Source organism: Lissotriton helveticus, chromosome 9 (genome assembly GCF_964261635.1).
Source record: "Lissotriton helveticus chromosome 9, aLisHel1.1, whole genome shotgun sequence".
NCBI classification, from domain to species: Eukaryota; Metazoa; Chordata; class Amphibia; order Caudata; family Salamandridae; genus Lissotriton; species Lissotriton helveticus.
The window spans coordinates 731,382,623-731,407,220 of record NC_136070.1 but is presented as its reverse complement, the minus strand read 5'-3'; the positions used below and the strand labels follow the sequence as shown (position 1 = coordinate 731,407,220).

The 24,598-nt window shown below is 44.8% G+C and overlaps 1 protein-coding gene and 1 long non-coding RNA gene across 2 annotated transcripts in view; one reads left to right on the top strand and one right to left on the bottom strand.

Annotated features, from left to right (window-relative positions):
- The window catches only part of LOC144781829 (endothelial PAS domain-containing protein 1-like), a 743,918-nt gene that overhangs the window by 473,884 nt on the left and 245,436 nt on the right, over positions 1 to 24,598 (bottom strand). The window contains exon 2 of the mRNA XM_078660855.1: positions 11,604 to 11,794. Within this exon, the coding sequence (XP_078516981.1) occupies positions 11,604 to 11,794 (191 nt within the window). The remainder of the gene's footprint in view (positions 1 to 11,603; positions 11,795 to 24,598) is intronic.
- LOC144781830 (uncharacterized) overlaps positions 1 to 24,598 on the top strand; it is a 440,263-nt gene that overhangs the window by 377,742 nt on the left and 37,923 nt on the right. The window lies entirely within an intron of this gene.

Below are 24,598 nucleotides of genomic sequence, written 5' to 3'. Positions count from 1 at the left end.
CAGGAAAGATGTCTGCCAAAACAGTTATGCTTTTCCCTAAACCGGTCTTTTGCTGGATAAATAAGAAAAGTGCTTTACTTGCTTAAAATCTCCTGACATCACTTTGCGTTTTAAAAAATCAGTCTGACTCCCTTTTTGCAGCCAGACCAAAATATTTTTCTTTGGAAACGAAGTTTAAAATCTACCCCCTGCCACACTTTTTTCCAGACTGCAGGTGTGCAGTTTATTTTTTAGATGTGTACATGAAGATTTTTCCCAACATCTGCTTGTGTATACAGGTGACACTTCCATAAGCTAAAGCAAGGATACTACCTGTGCCACTATCACTGGTATAAAATCATATTGCTATTTTTCTTAGGTGAAGGGGGCGGTTCCAAAAGCTATATGCCTTTTAGGTCGAGCCTCCGTCCATATTTTTTATTGGCTTGTGCCATTGTCCTTCGTGAATGCTGGCTTCCGATTCATTATGAGGATTGTTCTTGGCACCACTTGTCGCAGCGCTAGCGCCCATTGCAAGGATACACCGACACAGGGGAAAGGATTGTACGTCTTGCTTTATTCCCTGCCAGCCTCGCACTAGCTTACAGACTAAACCTTTCCTGTGTCCTCACTTCCTTTTCCTGTCGCCTGTCCTGTACCAAACAGGAAGTCAGGCAGGACGACGCTACATCTCCCCTGTTTTGCAAAGTCTCACATCCTCTATATCTCTTCGACCAGACGTCGAGGTTTCCTTATCAGACGTTGCGGCCGTTCTCTGTGTCTTGGCGCTGGACTGTGGTGATTTGAGGTTTCCACCATTCGCGTGGGGCTGTGGTGGCTTGGGTCACTGTTGTCACTCTGATTGGAAGAGTCACTTGAGGGTAGGTTTGACACGGTCTCGTGGCGGCCGCGCTGGTTGCACTTTCTGAAGTGTGAGATGTTTCTTGTCATTTGCTTGTGGTCAGCTTTGGCTGTGACCATAGTTCCTTTCCTCTTGGTGACTTGCATGGGAGTGTCGAGGTATCGACTGTCTGCTTTGGATCGCCGATCACTTCGCACTATCACCCAGTCTCCTTCGTGTATGTTGGAGTCTTTGGCATGTCTGCGTTGATCAGCATATGTCTTCATTCTATGCTTCTTGGTGTGATCGATTTCCACGAGGGTGTTGTGATCAACCGTGACTTTCCGTTGTTGAAGATTTTCATTTAGCATGGGCAGTCTTGTCCTAGGTGTCCTTCCTAGCATTACAGTTGCTGGGCACTGATCGGTGGTATTGTGCGGCGTATTCCGATATGCTCTGAGTACCTCATTTAATGTCTGCTGGATATCTCGGTGAGTCAGTTCTGCTTGTTGGATTGCCCTCTTTAGTGTCCCCATAAATCGCTCCACCATGCCATTTGCTTGTGGCCACAGCGGAGTGATTTTCTGATGTTTGAAATTGAGATGGGTTGCAAAGTTTGTGAATTCATGACCGTTGAAGGGAGGTCCATTGTCTGTCTTTACTCGCAGTGGGATGCCCCAGGCTGCAAATATCTCATCAAGCACTGGGATCACTGTCGTTGCTCGGGTCGATGATATCAGTTGTGCGAATGGAAAGCGGGAGTATTCGTCCATGGCAACAATGATATACTGTCCTGATTGTAGTGGGCCGAAGAAGTCGACCGCAATCTGTTGCCATACTCCGTCCGGCAGTTCTGACATTTGCAACGGTGCTGGTGGTTCCTCCCGGCTGACTACTTGGCATGTAACACAGTCTTTCAGAGTTGTCTCGACCATATAATCAAGGGTGGGGAACCAGACTCGTTCTCTCAGAGCTTTCTTGGTTGCATTGATGCCTCTGTGTCCTTCATGTGCCAGGTTAATGACCCCTTGGCGCAGGTTGAGTGGGATCACGATTCTCCCCCCTCTTAAGAGGAGACCATTGTCACTGATGGAGAGTTCCTCGCGCACTCGTTGGAATGCAGCTAGGTCTTGTCGAAGTTGAGCTGATTCGGAGGAGGACTGCTTCACGTCCCTCCAGGAGTTGGAGCGAATGCGGGTCATCACTGCTTGGACGAGGGGGTCAAGTGCGGAAGCCTCCTGGATGGCTTCGACAGGAACCGTGGGAGGACACGCAGCGTCGACAATGAAATGGAGGTATTCGTCAGCCACAGAAAGTGCGGAACGGGCACCTGCCAGCGGGTGTCGTGACATGAAATCAGCTGGGTTTTCAGCTTTCCCAGGTTTGTGGATGATAGAGAAGACGTAGTCTTGGAGGCGCAAGCCCCACCGCTCAATGCGTGGTGGCATTTTCGCATTGGGGTTACCAAAAATTGTAATGAGCGCCTGATGGTCTGTAATGATCGTAAAATGTTTGCCGTAAACAAAAAGGTGAAAGTGTTCGCACGCCCACACCACAGCTAGGCTTTCCTTCTCCGGCTGGGAGTACGCTTTTTCCGTATCCGTTAGACTGCGGCTTGCATAAGCAATGATGTGTCGCTGGTCTGAGTCTTCGCGGTATTGGGCCAGAATGGCACCCAGGCCCACTGGACTGGCGTCTACCGTGATTTCAGTTTTCTTTTTCGTGTCAAAGTACGCCAAGTTGATGGCCGACCCCACAGCATGTTTGATGACGGAGAACGCATGTTGGCACGCTTCCGTCCAGTCGAATGGCTGACCTTGGCGAGTAAGTTCCCGCAGCGGGTAGCTGATCGTGGCGTAATCGCGGATGTACCTCGCGCAATAGCTTGCCATGCCAAGGAAGGAACGTAGGTCTGTGACATCTCGGGGTTTCTGAGTGTCGGCCAGGGCTGCTACCTTCTCAGGGTCCGGTCTCATGCCCTCTTTCAAGAAGATGTGTCCATAAAATTTTAAGGTGTCTTTGTGGAATTCACACTTGCTGGCATTGAGTGTTAGGTTTGCCGTCATCAGTGCATGACAGACCCTGTCCAGGGCTGTGTCGTGTTCTGTTCGGTCCTTCCCAAATACCAGCTGATCGTCACTGTAGTTAAAGGCATTTGGGATGCCTTGGATGACTCGCCTGATGGCCTCCTGGAAGATCTCGGCGGCCGAGGATATGCCAAAGTTCAGGCGTTTGTAGCGGAATAGGCCTTGGTGCGTGGTAAAAGTCGTGATATATCTCGACTTGTCGTGGAGCTCCAGCTGGTGGTAACCTTTATTAAGGTCAAGCTTGGAGAATACTGTGGCGCCATTTAGTTTGGTTATCATGTCACTGATATGCGGCCCAGGATGACGTTCCCGCTCGATGGCGGTGTTGGGCGCGCGCATGTCAACACATAGCCTGACCTTGTTGTCTTGCCCTCTTTTCGGAACTACCACAACTGGCGATACCCACGGGGTGGGACCCGTCGTGCGTTCTATGATGTCTGTTCGAAGGAGATCTTGGAGCTCGTCATCAACGGCTTTTTGTAGATGGAATGGCACCTTCCTGTGATGCTGGGCAACGGGTGTCACATTTTCATTGATGTGAAGTTTTACTTTGAAGTGGTTGAGCTTCCCGAGTCCTTTGAATAAGTTGGGAAACTTCGCGACAATGTCAGGAGTGTCCTCCGTCATGTAGAGGAGTTCTACGAGTTTAAGTCTTTCTGCTGTGGGGAGACTGAGGAGACAGTCTGCCAGATCTGGTCCTTCCACTACATGGATGTAGGCATCAATTGTCCGGTTCTTGGACGTGAGAGTGGTGCGGAAACGGCCTAAACAAGGCAGTGGCTTGCGTGACATCCACGTGAACACACGGACAGCAGCTGGTTCCAGTTTGGGCTTGTGTTTCATATTTTGATGTTCTAAAGCACAGATATAATTCAAGGACGCTCCAGAATCTAGAACAAATTTAGCTGGGTGGTCGCCTATCAGGATGTCGAGTTTTGGATACCGCTTCAGTCGATCCGGGTCAGCGACCATGCATATGTACTCATCACGATCCGGGGTTGTTACCATGCATATGTATTCATCACTATCTTGTGATGTGGGGGTGTGCGATGATGACTCACTGGAGGTGTCTCTGCGTGACCGATAGGAGTCCGTCACATGACGCCTGGTGCGATGGCTACTGCCGGAGCGACCTCGTGACTGATGCGAGTAGGCTGACTGAATGCTGGAGTTGGACGAGCTGGAGGACCTGCTGCCCCTCTCTTTTACAGCTCGGGCGTGATGGCATGACTCACGCCCTTTGGTCGATGATCTGTGACTTGGTTGCTTGGATTGACATGCAATCTCAAAGTGATTGTCCCTTCCACAGCGGTGGCATCGTTGCCCGATTGCTGGGCATTGTCCTGAGTGTGGGTAGTCCTGCCCGCATCATTAGCAGGTGGGCGTGGCTTTTGCGGACCTCGTGTGTCGCGAGCTCCGACGTGAGGGTTGAGACCTGTGGGATTTAGAAGTGGACTTGGAGTTCTTGGAGGACCTGTGTGCCTGAATGCGCAGAGCGTGGTCTTTGTGATCCGATGATTTCTGTGTCCCCATCCGCTTCGCGTAGTCCTCCGCCTGGTCATTGATTCTCATTAGCTCCTCAATTTCGTCTAGGGTGTATGGTTTTTTTAGAAGTCTCCGGCGCAAGGTTTCAGATGAGCAGCCGTCAATGATACGGAGTCTCAGGGCGTCTTCTGTTTTGAAGTTGTCGAAGTCGCAGTATCGTGCGAGTCTGCGTATGCGCATGATGAAGTCACTCATGCATTCATCTTTCTCCTGCGTGGCAAGATTGAACGTGTGGCGCTCATAATCTACGTTGCGTTTGTGGAGAAAGCGTCTGTCAAGTGCGGCTTTGGTTTCATCATAGGTAGCTGTTGCAGCGTTGGGTAGTTCTTTGATGATCTGTGCAATGTCTGGACCAATCAGGTTTCTCAAGGCCACCAGTTTTTGCTTGTTATCTTGTACTAGGGATCCGACCATGTAGTCCTCGAAGTCTTCACTCCATGTTTTCCACGATGGGCCCATGCTGTTGCCCGGCGTCAGTGGTAAAGGCTGAGGTTGTCGCATGAATGAGGCTCCGACCGGGTTGTTCGCCATTGCGGGTACGGTGGCTTGAGGAGCTGGGCCTCCTGTGCTGGGAGCTGGGCTTCCTGTGCTAGGAGCTGGGCTTCCTGAACTCACTGTGCCCGATGTGCTTGACGCTGTGGTGGCAGTGCCTGAGGAGCTATCAGGGCCTGGATTGGACATCTGCACGTAGCTGGCTCTGAGTGGCTGTATGAAGCGTTATCCAGTGTTTATTGGCGTATTATTGACTGTATAGAGTGTTTGTTTGTTATTATTTGGCTCCTTGAGCATTAGCGTGTCTTGGGTGCTTCTTTGTACTGGCAATGTCCTTATTGGCGAGTGGCGCCTGACTTTAAGATGGCCGCCATGGAGAGAGTGCAGGTTTGTTTGAGGGCGGGCGCCTGACTTCAAAATGGCCGCCGCGCGGGACAGTATGCCTCGTGTCTCTGTCTCTAGGACTCGGCAGACAGCGCGCGTTAAGGAAGCGGCAGGGTTTGGACTCACCCTCGCTCCTCGCGCTGTGTCCTGTCCTGGCTCTTCTCTCCTCGCTCGCGCCTGGGATCGGGTGCTGTTCTCCGGCGCTGCACACTCGGCTGCTTCTTCTGGCACGTGGGGGGTCGCGCTCTGGCATACGCGTCGACCTCCTGGTGCAGCAGTTGGGGTGCTTGGGGTGCCGTTCGAGCACCCGCGCTCTGGTTCTTTCGCGCCTCTCTTCCCTGGGCAGTAGCGGCGAACGCTTCTCGCCGGCAGCAGTCGGGTGCGCTTCTTGGCTTCGGCGGGTTATTTTTTTTCTCCGCTGCAGGGTTCGGTGGTTGGCCACGTTGGGTGGCTGGGCAATGCTGCTTGTGGGCTTTACAAATATCCCACCCTCGTCACCATTGTCGCAGCGCTAGCGCCCATTGCAAGGATACACCGACACAGGGGCAAGGATTGTACGTCTTGCTTTATTCCCTGCCAGCCTCGCACTAGCTTACAGACTAAACCTTTCCTGTGTCCTCACTTCCTTTTCCTGTCGCCTGTCCTGTACCAAACAGGAAGTCAGGCAGGACGACGCTACACCACTGTGTCGACTTAAGTTACCGCCCATAATGACTGGACCTTTTACTGGGGTTGTGACATGCTCTGCCTTATAAGTTGGTGAGCACTATTTTCCTTAATGCTCTTCACCTATTCCACACATGAAATCGCAGCACGTCTACTACTGTATTTGTTCAAATTACGACGCAGTCGGCTTTAACTATAGCGGCCGCACATAGGGCCAGATGTAGGTAGCAGGGCCGGACTGGGAAGCGAAACCGGCCCTGGCAAAGTGCTCGGCCGGCCCCCCCCTCCCCCCAGGGGGGTTGGGGGGGTGCGACCGCGCTCTTAGCTAGGGCCGATTTTCGGCCGATTTTGTTACAGTGCCGTTTTTGCAGCTATGCTGCAAAAAACGACCCTGTAACAAAACCGGCCCCCTGGGGCCCAAAACCGGCCCCCACCCTCGCAGCCGACCGGGGGATTGCCCAGTGCCTGCAACGGCCAGTCCGGGCCTGGTAGGTAGGACTCAGTTACCGATTCTTAATTACCGAATTTTACCGATTCCGTAATTAAGAATCGGTAAATAAGAATGGGGGACATGTAGGAACATCCAGATGTTGCATTTACCGAATCGGTAAAAATCTGTATTTACCGATTCGGTAAATACCGACCGGTAATGCCCATTCATTCCTATGGGCTTTGCAGCTCATAGGAATGAATGGGCATTACCGATTCGGTATTTACCGAATCGGTAAATACCGAATTCCACAAGGGTGCAGGGGGTGTCACTTTGACACCCTCTGGCACCCCCAAAAGAGGCGCGGGTGCCATGTGGCAGGCATACCTGCCCTAAGGGCAGGTCTGCCTGTCATATGGCACAGGTGTGCATGCACACATGTGCATGCACACCGGAATCGGTATTTTACCATCAAATATATTTGATGGTAAAATACAGATTCGGTAAGGGTTGTGGGACTCAGAAGAGTCCCACCTACATATCAAATTTATCGAATAGGTAAAAATACCGAATCGGTATTTTACAGATTCGGTAAATTTACCGATCGGTAAATTTACCGAATCTGTAAAATATGTGGCCCTACATACCATTTCGTAAATACCGGTCGGTAACGGCCGAAAATACCGATTTTCGGCCGTTACCGACCGACCTACATCCGGCCCTTATTCACTTATTTAATTTATGGTGCCCTCCGCTTTCAGTTTAGCGGCCGTGCTTATTGAATTAATTAATTAATAGAGCGGGCCACTTTCACTTCTGCGCCTGTCCACAGCGTTGCTTAATTAATTAATTTTTACTGTGTGTGCAAGCGCATCATATGCGCTTACCTTTTAATATTGTCTGTAATCTGTGCCCCTTTGTTTAGACGCTGCTCACTGAAACCTGAATACCGTGAGCAACGTCTCAATAAATGGGCGTGGCCAACATTAAAGTGCTCTCGCATTTGCGAGAGTTCTAGCTATTGTCATTAAAAATAGCAATTCATGAGATGGTTTGGGTTGGGGGAGGGTTTTATCAAATCTTTCCAGGCGCTCTATTCAGCAACCACAGCTCAACTAAGGGTTAATGGTAGTTATACTCTGCCTTTAATATTCAGAGGGGGACTCGACAGGGGTGTCCATCTTCACTCCTGCTCTTTGCTATATATATGGAGCCCCTAGTACGGCTATACAAGGCCAATAATGGAATTCTCCTAATTGTGTGTCAGGGTGTTGAATTCGGCACATATTCAGGGTATGCACTAAACCGAACCAAAACTCAAATTATAAAGAATCGGCTTGTTAACATGGAATATCCTTGTGTTACTGACTCAGCAGTATATTTGGGTATTAGGATTACGTCTGATTTAGAGAGTCTGGTAGCCAAGAACATCGAGCCAGTAATTAGGAAGGTGAGAGTGGACTTTGATAGACTAAATAATCTTCATCTATCTCTTGTTGGACGCTGTAATGTGGTGAAGATGATGTTGCATCCAAAGATTCTTTATTTGTTTAGGGCAATTCCGTTAAAAAAATCTTGGTTTGTTATTTTGGAAGGTATTGTTAATCCATTTATTTGGGCACATGGGAAGACTAGGAGGGCTTATCGGTTTATGTCTTTGCCACGGGAGAAAGGGGGGTTTTCAGTTCCTGATTTTTTAAGCTATTATTGGGCCGGTGCTCTCCAGTATATGGGTATATTGGTTGGTTCATGTACCAGGGACTTGGATGGGGAAACAGACCACCCTGATGTTTACAAGTTATTACTGGGGGAGCATGCCGAGATAGGTTTTTGGAAATTTACCGGACCCAGCTACCTTAAGAGGACAACATTTATGACTCTTCCGTCTGCTTTTAAGATCTGGGGGACTCAAAAAAAAGATTGGTTTGGGGAGACTCAATCATTATACTTTGCTTTATAGAAATCCCACCTTTCCAGAAATCTTTTTCAGACGCGGTTATGGCTGAATGGGCAATAAAGGGAGTATGGGCGGTCTGGGACCTAATATGAAGGATTTCGCCAATTTAGCGATGTTCAGTTTGAGTTTGGGTTGGAAAGGGGTAATTTCTTTAAATACCTGCAGTTGCGCAGCTTTTTTGGTAAAAAGACTGGGGGTTTTAGTGGGTTTAGTAGCAATAACATTATAGATATCATGAGAGGCAGTACAAAGGGTACTATCAGGCAATTGTATGCAGAACTGATAGGCTTAAAGCAAGATGATTTAGCTAAACATAAGAATAAATGGGTGGAACGTGTGGGGGCCGCGCCAGAGGCGCTTGCAGAATCTTTAGAGCTAGCCCAACGGTTTTGTGCTCTGCTGGGCTTCAGGCGCAACATTTTAAAACTGTTTTTGCTTTATGTTATACTCCAGCGAGACTTGCACAATGGGGTGGGCAATCGGGGATTACTTGTCCTCGGTGTGGGGCGATGACAGCCGATCTCGTGCATATGTTTGCATCCTGTCCACGCCTGCAGGGCTTACTAGAATCTATTACGCAATTTTTTGATCGGTCATTAGAGCTAAAAACTACACTAACTTTTGATTTAGTTTTATTGGGAGTTAGCAGGACAGAACAAAATAAGATGGCTTATCAATTTTATTTGTGTTGCTATGGCCATATTACGGATTAATATTGCCTCTGCCTGGCTTGATCCATTGGCCCCTACCTTTCATCAATGGCTTGCGCGATTACTCTCTATTTATACACTGGAACAAGTGATTTTTTAAAGGAAGGGGAAGAAATCGAAGCTGCTAGGACGGTCTATCTGGGGTCCCTAAATAAGATGGAAGGATTCATGAAATTATTAGAAATGGCTAAAGACTAGGCAAATCAGTTAAGTATGATGGTGGAGCTAACTGCATTGGTTCAGTTTAAGTGTTTTTGTGAATCAAGGATAATGCTTGCGCTTACAATCGGTTATCTTTTTTTATAGGAAAATGTGTTTTTTTTATTTCTTATAGATACTGTATATTAAGTTTATGCAATATTTTGTTTGCTCCTTCTTAAAACCTCGCATTTCTGTGTTGCTTTTTTTTGTTGCGTTTTGTTGTTGTATTTGTGCTGATACCTGGGGAAAAAAATGTCAAAATTGAATAAAGAGATTTTTGAAGAAAAAAACCAATTCTTTTTATATAGGTGTTTGGTTTAAAACACATAAATAAAAGGCATTGTCATTTACAATGCCAATTGCTTAAACACTCGCAAAAGTGAGACCTATTGCATTGAAAATATTTGTTCAATTTGGAGTGTGGAAACTCCTTCTACCGCTCCTGCGTGTTAAAGTGGACCAGAAATCAGTACTTATGTCTGCATTCTTGTGTCCTCGTGAAAGGAGCTGACAGGAGACATGACTAGGTGTCAGGATTCAGGGTCTGTTTTCAATATGGCTATAAATGTCAAGCTGAGGAGAAAATATTTCTCTTTGTTACTACTCTTCAAAACCTCAATAATTAAAACATTTTTGGTAGCATTTCCAATGGCTGTCATTGTATCTCACATTTATTGTTTTTCCCATTAATGCATATTTTACCTGCATACCAAAATTATAATTTGCTAGCAAATTCATGGTTACCTGGTGCTTTACGCACTTCATTTAACCCAAGGCAAGGACCCTCATTTATTTATTTATTTCAGGAGCTTGTATAGTGCGCTGCTACCCCCAATGGGGGTGTCCCAACGCTTGGACAGGCAAAGGGAGGAGTAGACTCAGTGATTTTAGTCGCTGGAGAAGAGCCAAGTCTTAAGGTCTCGGCAGAAGATAGATTCTGTATTAGTCAATCGCAATGGCAGGGGTAGGCTATTCCAGATTTTGGTGGCAATCAACGCATGGGCTCTGCCACCCATTCTAGCGCGTCGAAAGCAGGAGGGGGGATGAGGAGGCGCAGGTGGTTGGATCTAAGAGAGCGGTTAGATTGGGCAAGTCTGAGTCGAGCTCTCAGATAGGCCGGCCCTATCCCGTAATGCTCTAAAGACTAGGATCACTGATTTAAATTGGATGCATTTAGCCACTGGAAGCCAGTGTAGCTTCTTCAGGTAGGGGGAGATCGAGTGGCGGTAAGGGATATTGCATGTCAGCCTAGCTGCCGCATTCCGGACCGTCTGAAAATGTCTGATCAGGTAAGCAGGAGCCCCTACGTACAGACTATTTATGCGGTCTAAATGGGAGGTGAAAAGTGCGTGAACAATGGTCTGGCGTGAGTCCTGAGGGAGAAAGGGGAAAATTTTTCAGATCATGTGGAGTTTTCCAAAACAGGCTGCAGATACACATGAACGTTTGCTGTTGAATCTGACACCTAGGTTCCTAGTCGCTGACACAGGTTCATGAGGTGGGGACAGTTCTAAAGGCCACCAAAGGGAAGGAGGGGAGGGCTAGGTTAGTTAAAGAATCACACCTCCGTTTTATCCGAATTAAGCTTGAGGGTCTTAAGAGATTTAGGAATGGGCTGGGGTCAGATTATGTTTTTGGCAATTGGTTGTTCGTGAACTCATGCTTTTTTTAAATGCACTGAGTCTGCACACTTTGAACCTAAGCCCGTAAACCCGACCCATAAGTGCAGGGCTTGATTTGAAGCCTGCCGACTTCCAGTCAAATCCGTAGACTTTTTATCATGCTAACGAGAGTTTTGGGATTTTTAATGTTTGTAAGTTCATATATCCATCCACCACATCATAAAGTGACTGTCTCATACCAACAAGAGGCACACCCATCATTATGTGAAGAGCAGGACATCTGAGCACTTGATTACTGTTTTTCAGCTCTGAGCCATGTCAGAAAAACCTCGGCAAGGTATTTCAGGACCATTTTCTGCATCTGCTGTGAAAGAAGTGGTCTGCTTTAAGGAAATGGTTCAACTGGGAAAAAACAGCAAGGATTTTATAATTTGCGGGTTCTTGTGGAATGCAACTGCCAAATAAATCTAAAGTAATGTCTTTTAGTCAATTTCTTTGACCATTTGATCCATTTATGTCGATTTTTTGTCTTAGGGAATCCTCTGTAATTTTCTACTGGCTGGAGTTTCAGGCTCACTAACTATGCTTCATTTAGCTCTGGAAAGGCACTATGGCCCTGCCAATTGAAAGTTTACAAGCTGCCACTCTACACTTGTAATACAGCATGTTACAACTGTACTTGTGTTTACCTGTTGTAATGAAACCCTTTAGGCGTGCATAGCTGATGGCCAGTCGCATTATGGATGGCTTGTCCAGGTGGGAGGTGATGTTTTCAGGTAGCGGGAGTTGCTGGGCCAGCTCTACGAAAAGCTCGCTCTCTCTGGAGCGCCGATGTCTTGCGGCATTCCTGGATTTCTCCCGTCTCTTTTCAGAGCAGACCCTGAATGATAAAAAAGAGAAGAAATTAAAACCAATAAGGACCAGGGCATATAGTGAGTAGCTACATATACTAGTGTTAACAGGAATGCCAAACTTAGATTGCTGATTAGTTACTTAGCTAGATGTAGAAGAGAGATAGAAAAAAAGAGGATCTCTAATTAAAATCATTTCACAACCACAAATGTGTTCACTTCAAACCTACTTAGAAAACTTACAGACCGTACGACACTAGGGGGCACATGCATCATTGGTTTTTGCATTCGCAAACGGTGCGAATCGCAAAAATCGGCCGTTTGCGAATTCAAAAACCATTTTTGGGATGCATCATTTTTTTTTCATTTTTCGCAATTTAAGAAATCGCAATTTATAGCGATTTCTTAAATTGCTATAGCATTTAAGAAATCGCAAATTATGCGATTTCTTAAATGCTATGCATGATTTTTTTTAAATTGCGAATTCGCAATTAGGAAGGGGAAAATTACCATGAAGTCAACCTTCATGGTAATTTGCAAAAAGTTTCAAAAATGCAGAAAAGTGCATTTTTGAAACTTCTATTTTACACACACACATGCCCTTGGGACATGTGTGTGAGTAAAATGTACTTACGTGACATTTCAGGGGTGCAGGGGGGGTCCTTTGGACACCCCCCTGCACCCTTGAAATTGCATTCTCATTTGGCGATTCCTTAATTGCGAATTCGCAAAATGAGAATGCCTTGCCATTGATTCCTATGGGCCTCTAGGCCCATAGGAATCAATGTAATGCGATTTCTTAATTGCGATTCGCAATTAAGGAATCGCAAATACAGAAAATTAAGGAATCGCTAAAACTTTTGAAATATATTGATGCATAGGATTTTGCAATTCCTAAATTGCGATTCCTTAATTTTCGCAATTTAGGAAACGCAAATTCCTACAATGATGCTTGTGCCCCTAGGGACCTATTAGGATGGAGGGCGGATCGCCTCAGCCGGGCCGGCGGTAGTCACCGCCGGCCCTGAGGGGCGATTCGCCCGCCATCCTTGCAGTAAAGACCCCCCGGAAAAGGGCTCAATATGGTGGCGGTGTCTTTCAGACACCACCAGCCATATTGCAATGTGGCCGTGTACATGCGGAGTCTGCCTGCGGGGGCCTGCTGCGGGCCCCCAGGGACTCCGGGGGGGGGGGGGGTGCACATGCCCTGCCTTTTAATGAACAACGTGGCAGGCACCGCGCGGTGCCTGTTACGATGTGCATTGAAACGTACAACCTGCCTCTGTGGCATTTCGGCAGGCAGTGCTCTCCGCACCGCTTGCCGCAATGTTGCAGATGCTCCATGCAGCCACCAGTGTGGAGGGCGCATTCTAATCAGGAGTGCGGAACCGCCGCACCCTTAGGGGGCGGTTCCGTTTCCCGAGGGTATGTACGCCCGACATACTAATGGGGCCCTATGATATGCATTCACATTATCAAGCCACTACTATAGAACTTTGAATATGGTTTATTTGCTTCCTTGGGTCTGAAATGATGGTTGTGGGAATGATGTTAACCAAAGTTTGTTCCTCTATCACATCGCACTGTTCTTCTTATTCTTGTAATTCGTTTTTGTACATTTCATATTGAAACAGTGCCTGCTGTAATGAAAGAGAAACTAGTGCGTTCTTAGAAAAGTAATGATGCTTGTTGAATGAGCGGTATTTTTTAACAATGAATTACAGCTATGCAACTTAGCAAAAGCATAAAACAAATAGAAGACCCAGCCGTAAAGGCCACCACCCCAAAAGTAGGAAAATAAATGTCTGAAAGGAGACGGACCTGTTGTTCCATCAGAGCGAGAGTGGGAGAAATGTCCTCGCCCTGGTCCAAAAAATCAGCCAATAACTGGAAGTCCTTCAATAATGACAGAATCACATACGACGAATGAGCAGCAGCCCTAATAGAAAAATTGGAGGCAGCAAAAGTACGCTTCACAGCTCCATCAACTTTTTATCCACAGGGTCTGCAGGAGAAGCAGCCTCGGAAATAATAGTCTCCTGAGAAGACATGCAAGCCATTAAAGAATCAACCTTCACAGAGGCAGGAAACTTATCTGCAAAGTCCTGCAAGGGCTACCTTTTCGCCAGAAACCGTGTAAAACGTTCCACTCAGAATCCAACACCTTCGAAATAGAAGAGTGAAGAGGCAACGATTCAGGTTCTTTTTTTGGTATTGGGAAAAGAAATCTGTATCCTCCACAGCAACACCAGATTCCAGGAACAACAGATTAGACCAAGTATGCTGAAGGACATCTTTCAGATCAGACCCCTGCACAAAACAACCCTTAAGCTCAACATCCTTCTCACCATCAGATTCATGGGAGGGACCAGAATCACACCGAGGCTTTTTAGAAGGAGTAACAGCCTCCCTATCTTGAAAAGCTGCAGCAACAGCTCCCTTGATCATTTGTTGGATCACAGCCAAAGACGGCAAAGTCTCAGCAGGACTTGAAGTCTCCACTGCGTGGGACAAAGCTAAAGCAGCACTCTTATCCATCTCAGTCACAGTACAATAGGCAGGAGAAAGTACCACGGAAATCCAGGACGCTCAAATACTTCCTCGTTGACATTGAAAACCCCCAAAATGCATCAGGATGGCCACCGGCACGTCCAAAGCATGCACGTTAACCAGCCCCGGCCCGTGGAGGGAGTTCCGTGGGGCAGAAAAGCGGGGCGGGGGAGGGGCAGGGTGCTGGGGTGCTAAACACCGGAATATGGATAATTGAAGGTAAGTAAACAATTTAATGAATACAATGAATTTCATAGCGTGCCCTGCATCGGGCGCGCTCCGAAATTCGTTTTATTTATTAAATTGTTTACTTACCTCCAATTATCCATATTCCGGTGTTTAGCACCCCAGCACCCTGCCCCTCCCCCGCCCTGCTTTTCTGCCCCATGGAACTCCCTCCACGGGCCGCGGCTGACGTTACCTCAACGCATAAATATGAAGACTGGTACAGCGCGCGGCGCAGAAAAAAAACATGTCAGCACATAGCCCGCCCAAGCCACCGTAAAATTCACCAACACCACCTGGACCAAGTATCAGAGGTACGCCGGAGAGTATACCCCCAAGAATCTCACTGTCCCCGCAGGGACTGAAGGCAACCAACAGGGGGAGAAACCGACAGGCACCAAAAAACGATTGAACATGTCAAACCCGCGGAGTCCGCTAGAGCAGGACTCGGCAGGCACGGCTTGTCAAACACGCCAGAGTCAAAGACACATATTTTGCACTCCTGAAGTCCACTAGAGCAGAACAAGGGGATTACAATAGCAGAGGTCACCATTGTATGCCTCGCAAACCAAGACCTCCTGGGGCACATAGAGTCTGCTACAGCAGGACCGCAACCCCCACTTACCTGAAACATGAAACAGCACTCCGAGCAGTTCAGAAACAAAAAAACAGGTCATGGTTCATGTCTGTTATCCTTTCTATAGGATGGGTGGAGGACAATGGGGGCCATATTGGAGGGATAGGGAGACTAGTAAGCTAACTAATTGTACTTGTAGTTTATGTGGGAGAAGAATGCTCATGTGTTATTACTGTGGCGAGGAAGACTTGGACTCGGAGTAATTACGTTTACCAGTAAGTAACCCGAGCATGATCACATCTCTAACTGTGTGACTTCTATCCTTTCACTGTTCAATTTAGGGAGCAGAGTGCATGTTTTTTCACCTAACTCTCTCCTATGTGAACTTCTCCCTGCCAAATACCAGCTATCCTGCCCTCTCTGTTTTCTCCCTCGTGCTGCAAACTATCTCTCTATTGTGTGCACTCTGTCACTGTCTCTCACTCGTGCTTTAAACTCTCTCTCTTGAGGTACTAAAAGAAATGTATACATTGAAAATTGTGAGCCTATCACTTTACGGCTCTGAAATCATGTTGGAATCCGATATATCACAACTGCAATCAGTAGATATGGTAATGTGGACAATTTGGTGGACTATTCCTAAAAGGTCAATTAACAGTGTGCTTAGACTGGAATTGGGCCTTATCAAGCAAAAATAGTGGCAGAAAATGTTAAACTTCTAGTCATCATCAATTGGTTTATTTAGGTATCTGTCAAAATGTCAGATGCAATTGAGGGATGTAACCCATTGGACCATGAATCTAAGAACTGTTTTGCAGGCCCTGAATTTATCCATAAAGAACTGCAGCTGGGTCTTAGTCAAAATGAGAAAACAAATATGTTTTTTTAAAAAACTCCCTGCAATCAGATATAACAGATTTTAGGTAGAGGCCACAGGTTGCACACTTACTACATACAGATTACAAAGACAAGTTACAACAGTATCTAAAAGATATAAAAGCCCAAAATCGCCGGCGTTGGATGTTTAAGCTGAGAATAGGTCACATGCTGTTATTTGTAAAGTGGAAATACAGCCGTGTGAGCCCCACTAGGGTCCAACAACTAGACAATCTCCGTCCATGTCACGGACAGTGTACTTTAACTCTATGTAATATTCTAATCTTTTATAGTTCTTATAAAACTGAAAGGAAAATATTGCTATTGCCCGTTTTTAGAGAGCTTCAGGTTCGACATACTCAAAATCTAAGGATTGTAGCAATATAAAACTAGGTTACAGAGTGAGTAACTTTTAAACTCAGTAATTAATAAGTTGTTCAAATAAGTTGACAGTTATCTATAATAACAGCTACCATCAGTATTAGTGCTGATAAACAACAGTTCTGGAGAAGTAAATCCTGCTGAATTCTAGAACACTTTCAGTCACATGTTTTTTATACTGGTATAATGCTGCTTTCGATGTTTTCGTTTTTGGATGCAGTTATGAAGTATTTTTCCTTTTTATTATTTTATTTTTTATCTTACCATATATCAGGTTATTTTATAATAGGGGAAGCTATGGTCAACATTATAGAGCTATGGGTGGATATGTTAGGTTAATTATTTGCTGATGGTTTTATCTTGCAGCTATGTGTAAATATATGTAAGGTTTTGTGTGCCTTGCTAAGCTCAATCAAACAAATAAATAATTAAAATAAACTCTCTCTCTCTCACTCTCTCTCTCGTGTGCTTCTTTCCCTCTGACAAACTCCCTGCCTCCACTGTGCTCTGTGTGGAAACGAGCCATGATCAACCCCCTCCTGAAAAAGCCGTCGGGGGACCCCACCGACCTCAAAAACTACAGACCCATCTTCCTGCTCCCGTTCCCAGCGAACGTCATTGAGAAAGTCATCAACAGTCAACTTGCCACCTTCATCGAAGAGCACAACATCCTCTACCCATCACAATCTGGCTTCAGAAAAAACACAGCATAGAAACCGCCCTCCTAGCCGCAAAAGACGACTACCGCTCCCTACTGGACAAAGGAGAAACAGTAGCGCTCATCCTCCTCGACCTCTCAGCGGCCTTCGACACGGTATCCCACCGCACCCTAATACACAGCCTCCACGACCCAGGTATCCGGGACAAGGCCCTGGACTGGATCCACTCTTTCCTCTCTGGCAGAACGCAGTGGGTCAGACTCCCCTCTTTCCTCTGGGACCCTACACCAACCACCTGCGGAGTCCCCCAGGGGTCCTCCATCAGCACAAAGCTTTTCAACATCTACATGGCTCCTCTCGCCCCCATCTCCAGAACCTACAGACTCAACACTGTTTCATATGCAAACGACACCCAACTCATCCTCTCCCTATCCAACGAGGCCAACACAGCCAAACACAACTTCCAAGAAGGCATGGAAGCTGTCGCCACATGGATGAAGAGCAGCTGCCTACAACTCAACACTGACAAAACAGAAGTACTCAAAAAAGGGCCCACACCCCGCGCCTGGAACGACACCTGTTAGCACCCGCCCTCGGTAGCCCACCCACCCCCACGGACCACACAGGCAACCTTGGAATCATCCTAGACTCCGAGTTCAAAATGGACCGCCAGATCAACTCCGTCACATCCTCCTGCTTCCACATCCTCTGCCTCCTACGTAAGACCTTCAAATGGATCCCCCTTGAGCAGAGAAAAACCGTCACCCATGCCCTTGTCACCAGCAGACTCGACTACAGCAACGTACTCTGCACCAGAATAAACAAAAATCTCACCTGCAAACTACAAAACATCCAGAACGCCGCCGCAAGACTGGGCCTTGACCTACTACGACACTGCCACACCTCCCAACACCTGCACACACTCCACTGGCTCCCCATCGAGGCAAGAATCACCTTCAAGATCCCCACCCATGCACACAAAGCCATCCACAGCACCAGACCAGCACACCTCAAGAGTCGAATCAACTTCCACGCACCCCAAAGAACCCTACGATCAGCCCAGCTATCTTACGCCAAAGTCCCTTCACCAAAAAGACCAGATCAGGAGGCCGCTCCTTCTCCTTCCTCGCGGCCAGAGCATGGAACACCCTCCTGCTCCACCCCAGGCAAACAACATCACTCCCCATCTTCACGAGAAACCTCAAAACCTGGCTCTTCGACAGACCCCGTCCTTGATGGACTGGAACCTGCACTTCCCCTCCTCCCCAGCTCCTTGAGACCGTTATGGGTGAGTAGTCGCGCTTTAACAAACCTGTGATTGAATGATTGATACTCGTGGGCTTCTCCCACACCTGTGTTGGTTTGCTTCATGTGTTGCTTTTACCCTGCCCTGCACACTCCCTATTGCTTTTTCGCACAAACTCCTCTATTGTCCCCAACACCCACAGTCATTTAAGAAAAAAAGAGATGAAGATCCTAATTAAATATGCAAGCAAGGATCGCAATAAAATAATTGATGAAATTACAGAAATGGAAAGTCAACTTAAAAAAGTCGCCAATGAGGATGTATTGAAGAAATCTGAATTGGAGTTATGTACCCGCCTAAAGAAGCACGAACAGGTGAAAAGAGGAAGGCGACACAATTTCAAAGAGAGAGGTTGGGCTATCAGTGAGGGCAGATATATACATTTGCCCGTTGTTTTGATAACACCAGGAGGCAAAGGTTATCAAAATCTACAGGCGCTGATAGAAAGAAAGATGATGAACAAAATATGGGTGGCGACCTAAGCTGTGAGGCTAGTTCCTGGGTGAGCTTGATATAGAGACTGGCTCAGAAGAAGGAAATCGAAACTTCCAGCAACGTGATCCGCCATCAGTAATCAAAGAATTCCGTTTTTTATACATAGACCAGACACAGAGTGTGAGACTGAAGTCACAAGGGAAAAGAAAAGAACACCAAGGAAGCGCAAAAATTGATGGCACAGACATGGAAATAAGATCAGGGATGAAGAAAAAGGAAGTATACCAGCGCAGAGGATGGACACCACAACTATACTTAATTTGACTGATCTAATGCTATCAGGTAAGGATAAAAGTATATTAGAGTTGGGATTGTCATTTTGCACTCTATCAAACTTTAACTACACGCAAACCTGCATTGATTTTTTAAAATTCATAAGAAAATTGAAGCTAAAGAAATGTTTCTTCAATAGAAGCAGTAATTGTGAAAGAAAAGCACTTGAAAGAGAAGAAGCAGTGAACCTGAAAGTTGGAGACATGGAGGTACTTTTAGATATACCACAGCTTGAACTTGAGGGTGAGGGATTACAGACATTGGGGACAATGGGTGAAACAGTAGACTCATTATGTTTGGATGTTTTTAAGAGTGATGTAACCCCTTTAAGACCAAAATCTACTTTTACACCAAACACCCCGAAAGATGCCATATATATATTTTCTGAACATGAAATCAAAGATTTGAAAGAACTATCATTAGTCTCGAGCAAGACATTTTTGAGAGATGGCAATCAATTTAAAAAAAGAGTATCATGCTGTAGTAACAAAAATAAAAAACAGAAAGGATATTGTAGTCCGACAGGCGGACAAAGGTGGCAACGTGGTGCATTGGCCCCTTGAGTCCTATAATGCAGAAGCCAAATTGCAATTAAGAGACCACAATTGTTATCTTAAAGTACCACAAAGTAATCTAGTGGAAGTAATGCAGAGATTTTTGAAGGATCTAGCTCGGTGGCGGGGAATGGGGCTCATTTTAAATGCAGAGTATCTATTTATGAGAGTAGAAGATCCAGTCATACCCATTTTGTATCTAATTCCAAAGATACACAAGAACAAAGAAACCCCGCCCGGCAGACCCATAATTTCTGCAATAGGTATCTTGTTTGAGCCCACCTCCAGGTACCTAGACTCCTTCTTGCAGGTATATGTAAAGGCATTACCTGCATATATCCAAGGGATTTTATGGAACAAGATTGCCAATGTGGTATGGAAAGAATCCTATCTCCTGATCACATTGGATGTGGTAAGCCTATACACGAGCATTGCTCATGATGACGGATTGCGTGCAGTGAGGCATTACTTGAATACACGGCCTATCAGTCTATATCAACACAAAGGCATGTTAGTGGAAATGTGCAGGCTGTGTTTGAATAATAACCCCTTCATGTTTGGAGGCGAGACACACAAACAGATACAAAGAACGCGATGGGCACCTGTTTCGCACCCAGCTATGCTAATTTGCATATGGGCTGGTGGGAGGAGCAGGTGCTCAAAAATAAACACAACAGAGAATGGAAAGATCATGTGGTAACTTGGATGCAATTAATTGTCAATCTATTTGTTTTGTGGGATGGCTTGTGGGATTCAGCAAAAACTTTTTTTCATGACATTAATGACAATGATCTACATTTGAGATTCATGGACCAAATTAGTGAGTCCAGTGTCACATTCTTGGACCTAGAAGTGTAGGTCGAACAGGGCGTTATCCATTCTCGCACCTTTAGAAAACCAACAGCAGGTAACACCATCCTGCACGCAGGTAGATTTCCTCCTCAGAGACTCAAAATGAGTATTCCTTATGCTGAGCATCTGAGGATGAAACGCAACTGCAGTGAGGCACTGGCTTTGGTTGACGCAAAAGACTCATTAACAGAAAGATTTCTCCAGAGAGGGTACAAGTCTGAAGTACTGAACCAGGCTCATGAAAAAGTGAGTAAAATAGACAGAGATACACCATTGAAAACGGATCTAGAAAAAATAAAGAAAAATACAACTGGGGAACAAATCAGGATTACTGGATTCAATGCCTACCAGTCCAAAGTGAGAGATAGTCTGTGTAGGCATTGGCATCTAGTTAAACATTATCCAATTTTGAGTGGTTCAATACCTTATAGAGCCATGATCATGTTCAATAAGGCAAAGTCAATGAGGAAGGACTTGTTCACCACCAGCCCAGAAGTAAGCAAAAAAGAAGGCTGGTTGAAAGCAAGCCCTGGCTTCCACAAATGCTTTAAATGTAAAGCGTGTAAAATTGGTCATAATCAAAAACAGGTCATTTACCCACTAATAAACAAACCATGGGAAATCAGATGCTCACTGAACTGTAAGAGTGAATATACTGTGTATATTCTACAGTGCACTTGTCCAAAAATACATGTTGCAAGTATGATCCATATGGTGCACATCCGCATTTTACAGCACCTGAGCGCTGTAAAAAACAACATTAAAAGTTATGTGGTTGCATGACATATCAATGAGATACAGAATAGTAATATTGATGACCTGACATACTTTGCTGTAGACCAAGTACCAAAATCCAGAAGAGGGGGAAACCGAGAGAGTAAACTTCGCAAATGAGAGTCAAAGTATATCTTGCTGTTTAACACTAAAAATCCGACTGGACTTAATGCTGAAGAAGATCTGCATGCCCATTTAACTTAAGAGATGTATCCATTGCAGATTGTTTTTACAGTGAATTTTAATGTCAGCAGAGTGAATAAACAAAAGTAAGTAGTAGAGAAGGGTATCATGTAAATGTAAGTTGCAGTAATAAGAGAACTAAAATTGAATAAGAAATGTGAGTGATGGATTGATTAGCTTGAAGCAAATTCATAACAGAGGTTTTCAGTTCAAAAGAAATGTTATGGAAGGCGAATGAAATCATTGAAGTACTCTCAATGGATAGAGTAGGGTGGCTCACTTGCACTTTGAAGTTTGGTTTCAGTAAAACCAAAAAAGATCCAGTACTGTAAAAAAACTTTGCACTTTATTGCATGAATTTGCACATATTTGGGTACTGTAATGCACTTGCACTTTATGATGTAATTTTTGCACTAATGCTTAAATTATGAAATGAGAGTACCGTAATGAAGCATTTGCACCTTCGATTACATTTTAGATACATTGTGAATGAAATCTGAAAACATCGGAAATCCGTCAGGATGAAATGAATGGAGTTCCAAAAAACTTGCTGAATAGCACATGCACTTTCTAAGTTACTGTATACTTGAATTTGAATGTATTGTTGTTTTCTCTTTCGATTCAACATGGTCGCATTGATAAAGCAAACACTGACAAGGTTGGGAGTATAATGCACAAGATGATAATAACATATAATAAATGGGTTTTACATTATTTCATGCCATTTTAATGAGATAAGTAAGATAAAACAATTGAGTAGGATGGTCTCATTGTGAAAAAAAATCATTGGTGGGAAGTATCATTTTATGAAAACAATGGACATAGAGAACATGCCCGTGAGAAGTGGGATTTTAATAAGTTGTGCATAATGAAGTGTTTAAAATGGACAAGAGTCGTTTTTAATGACAATGAATTATTAAGAGTTGTTTCAACCATGTATCATTGCTATATTCAATTACCATGAATTGGGGAAAACTGGATGTTTTTAGAAAACAGTGTATTGAGAAAACGGGTATGAATACATTTTAGAGTACTTCCTCTATATTCCATTGATAGTCTGTCTTCACTGCCTATTGGAAATTGTGTGTCATGTAACCGTGTCACTCTGCTTTTAAATGAGTATTGTTAATAGACACTGTTGTGTGATCAAGGCAGGTGTGCTGAAACGCGTAACAGCGTACCAGGAATAAAGCAGAGATGGAATTGCTACGTGACCCCTGTGTCAGTGTTTGACTCTTTAAGGAGATTCGGAGTTGGTGTTTATATATATTTATATATATATATATATATATTACCTACTGGCGATAGCCAGTAGGTATATATAGTTAGGATTGATTTCCAAACTTGGCAAAATTGTAGGAACTGGTAGCCCGATGTGCCTTTGCTATGTCTCAAGATGTGGGCTCCAGTGGATTTTGAGTAATTTAGGTTCAAAAAAATTTATATATCTATAGCAGCTTACGTGTAAGCTTACGTGTAAGCTTACTGTAAGCTTACCTTTTGAGCTCGAGATGCATTCTGATTGGCTGCCAATGTCTGTCAACACTCCAAAACAGAAACTGTTGGCAGCCATCTTGTGCCTCGGTAGACTGAGGCACAGGAAAGCAGAAAAACAAACGTGTAGAACTCAAAAAAGTGGCAGGGTAGAAGCACCCTGACCCCCTAGACCTGCTCAGGGGGTCCCACAAGGACCCCCAAGGCAATTTTTTTTTTTTTTTTTAAATCGCGGGGTACGTGCACGGGTCTTTGTGGGACCCCCTGAGCAGGCCTAGGGGGTCGGGGTGATTCTACTCTGGCCCCTTTGCGAGTTTCACACCTTTGTTTCACTGCTTTCTTGTGCCTTGGTTCTAACAAGGCACAAGATGGCTGCCAACACTTCCTGGTTTTGAGTGTTGACAGACAGTGGCAGCCAATCAGCATGCCTTCCCGAGAAAGCTGCATGGTCATTGGCTGTCAATACTTCTAACCAGGAGGTGTTGGCATCTATCTTGTGCTAGTGTTGACAGACAGTGACAGCCAATCAGCATGCCTTCCCGAGAAAGCTGCATGCTCATTGGCTGTCAACACTTCTAACCAGGAAGTGTTGGCATCCATCTTGGGTCTTAATAGACTGAGGCACAAAAAAGCAGAAAAACAAACGTGTAGAACACGAAAAGGGGGCAGGGTAGAAACACCCTGACCCCTTAGGGTGTTCAGGTGGTCCCACTAGGATATTAATATATTTAAACGTTATCCGCTAATAGAATTAGCATTTAAAAAACCTTTGAAATTCACTGAAAAAACCATAGGTTTCAGGCCATATATAGTTAGGAATTAGCATTTTAAAAACCTTTGAAATTCACTGAAAAAACCATAGGTTTCAGGCCTTATATAGTTAGGAATTAGCGTTTAAAAACCTTGCAAATTCACTGAAAAAACCATAGGTTTCAGGCCTTATATAGTTAGGAATTAGCATTTAAAAAACCTTTGAAATTCACTGAAAAAACCATAGGTTTCAGACCTTATATAGTTAGGAATTAGCATTAAAAAAACGTCTGAATATATAAAAACGTTATCCGCTAATAGAATTAGCATTTAAAAAACCTTGCAAATTCACAGAAAAAACCATAGGTTTCAGGCCATATATAGTTAGGAATTAGCATTTAAAAAACCTTGCAAATTCACTGAAAAAAACATAGGTTTCAGGTCATATATAGTTAGGTATTAGCATTTAAAAAACCTTGGAAATTCACTGAAAAAACCATAGGTTTCAGGTCATATATAGTTAGGTATTAGCATTTAAAAAACCATTGAAATTCACTCAAAAAACTATAAGTTTTAGTGGTGTTATAGTTAGCTGGACATTTTACTCATACAAAACCATTGAAATTGCTCCTATATAGTTAGTTGGACTAACTATATTTCGCGCACCCGCAATCCACTGCTGATGATGTCACATATTACATCATTCATGACATGGTCAGTGACATCACTGATTTCAGTGAATATATATATATATATATATATATATTACCTACTGGCGGTCGCCAGTAGGTATATATAGTTAGGATTTTTTCCCTATGGGATTTTTGAAAATTCTATGTCTAATAACTTTGGCGTTTGTGGACGGAATTGGCTGAAATTTTCTG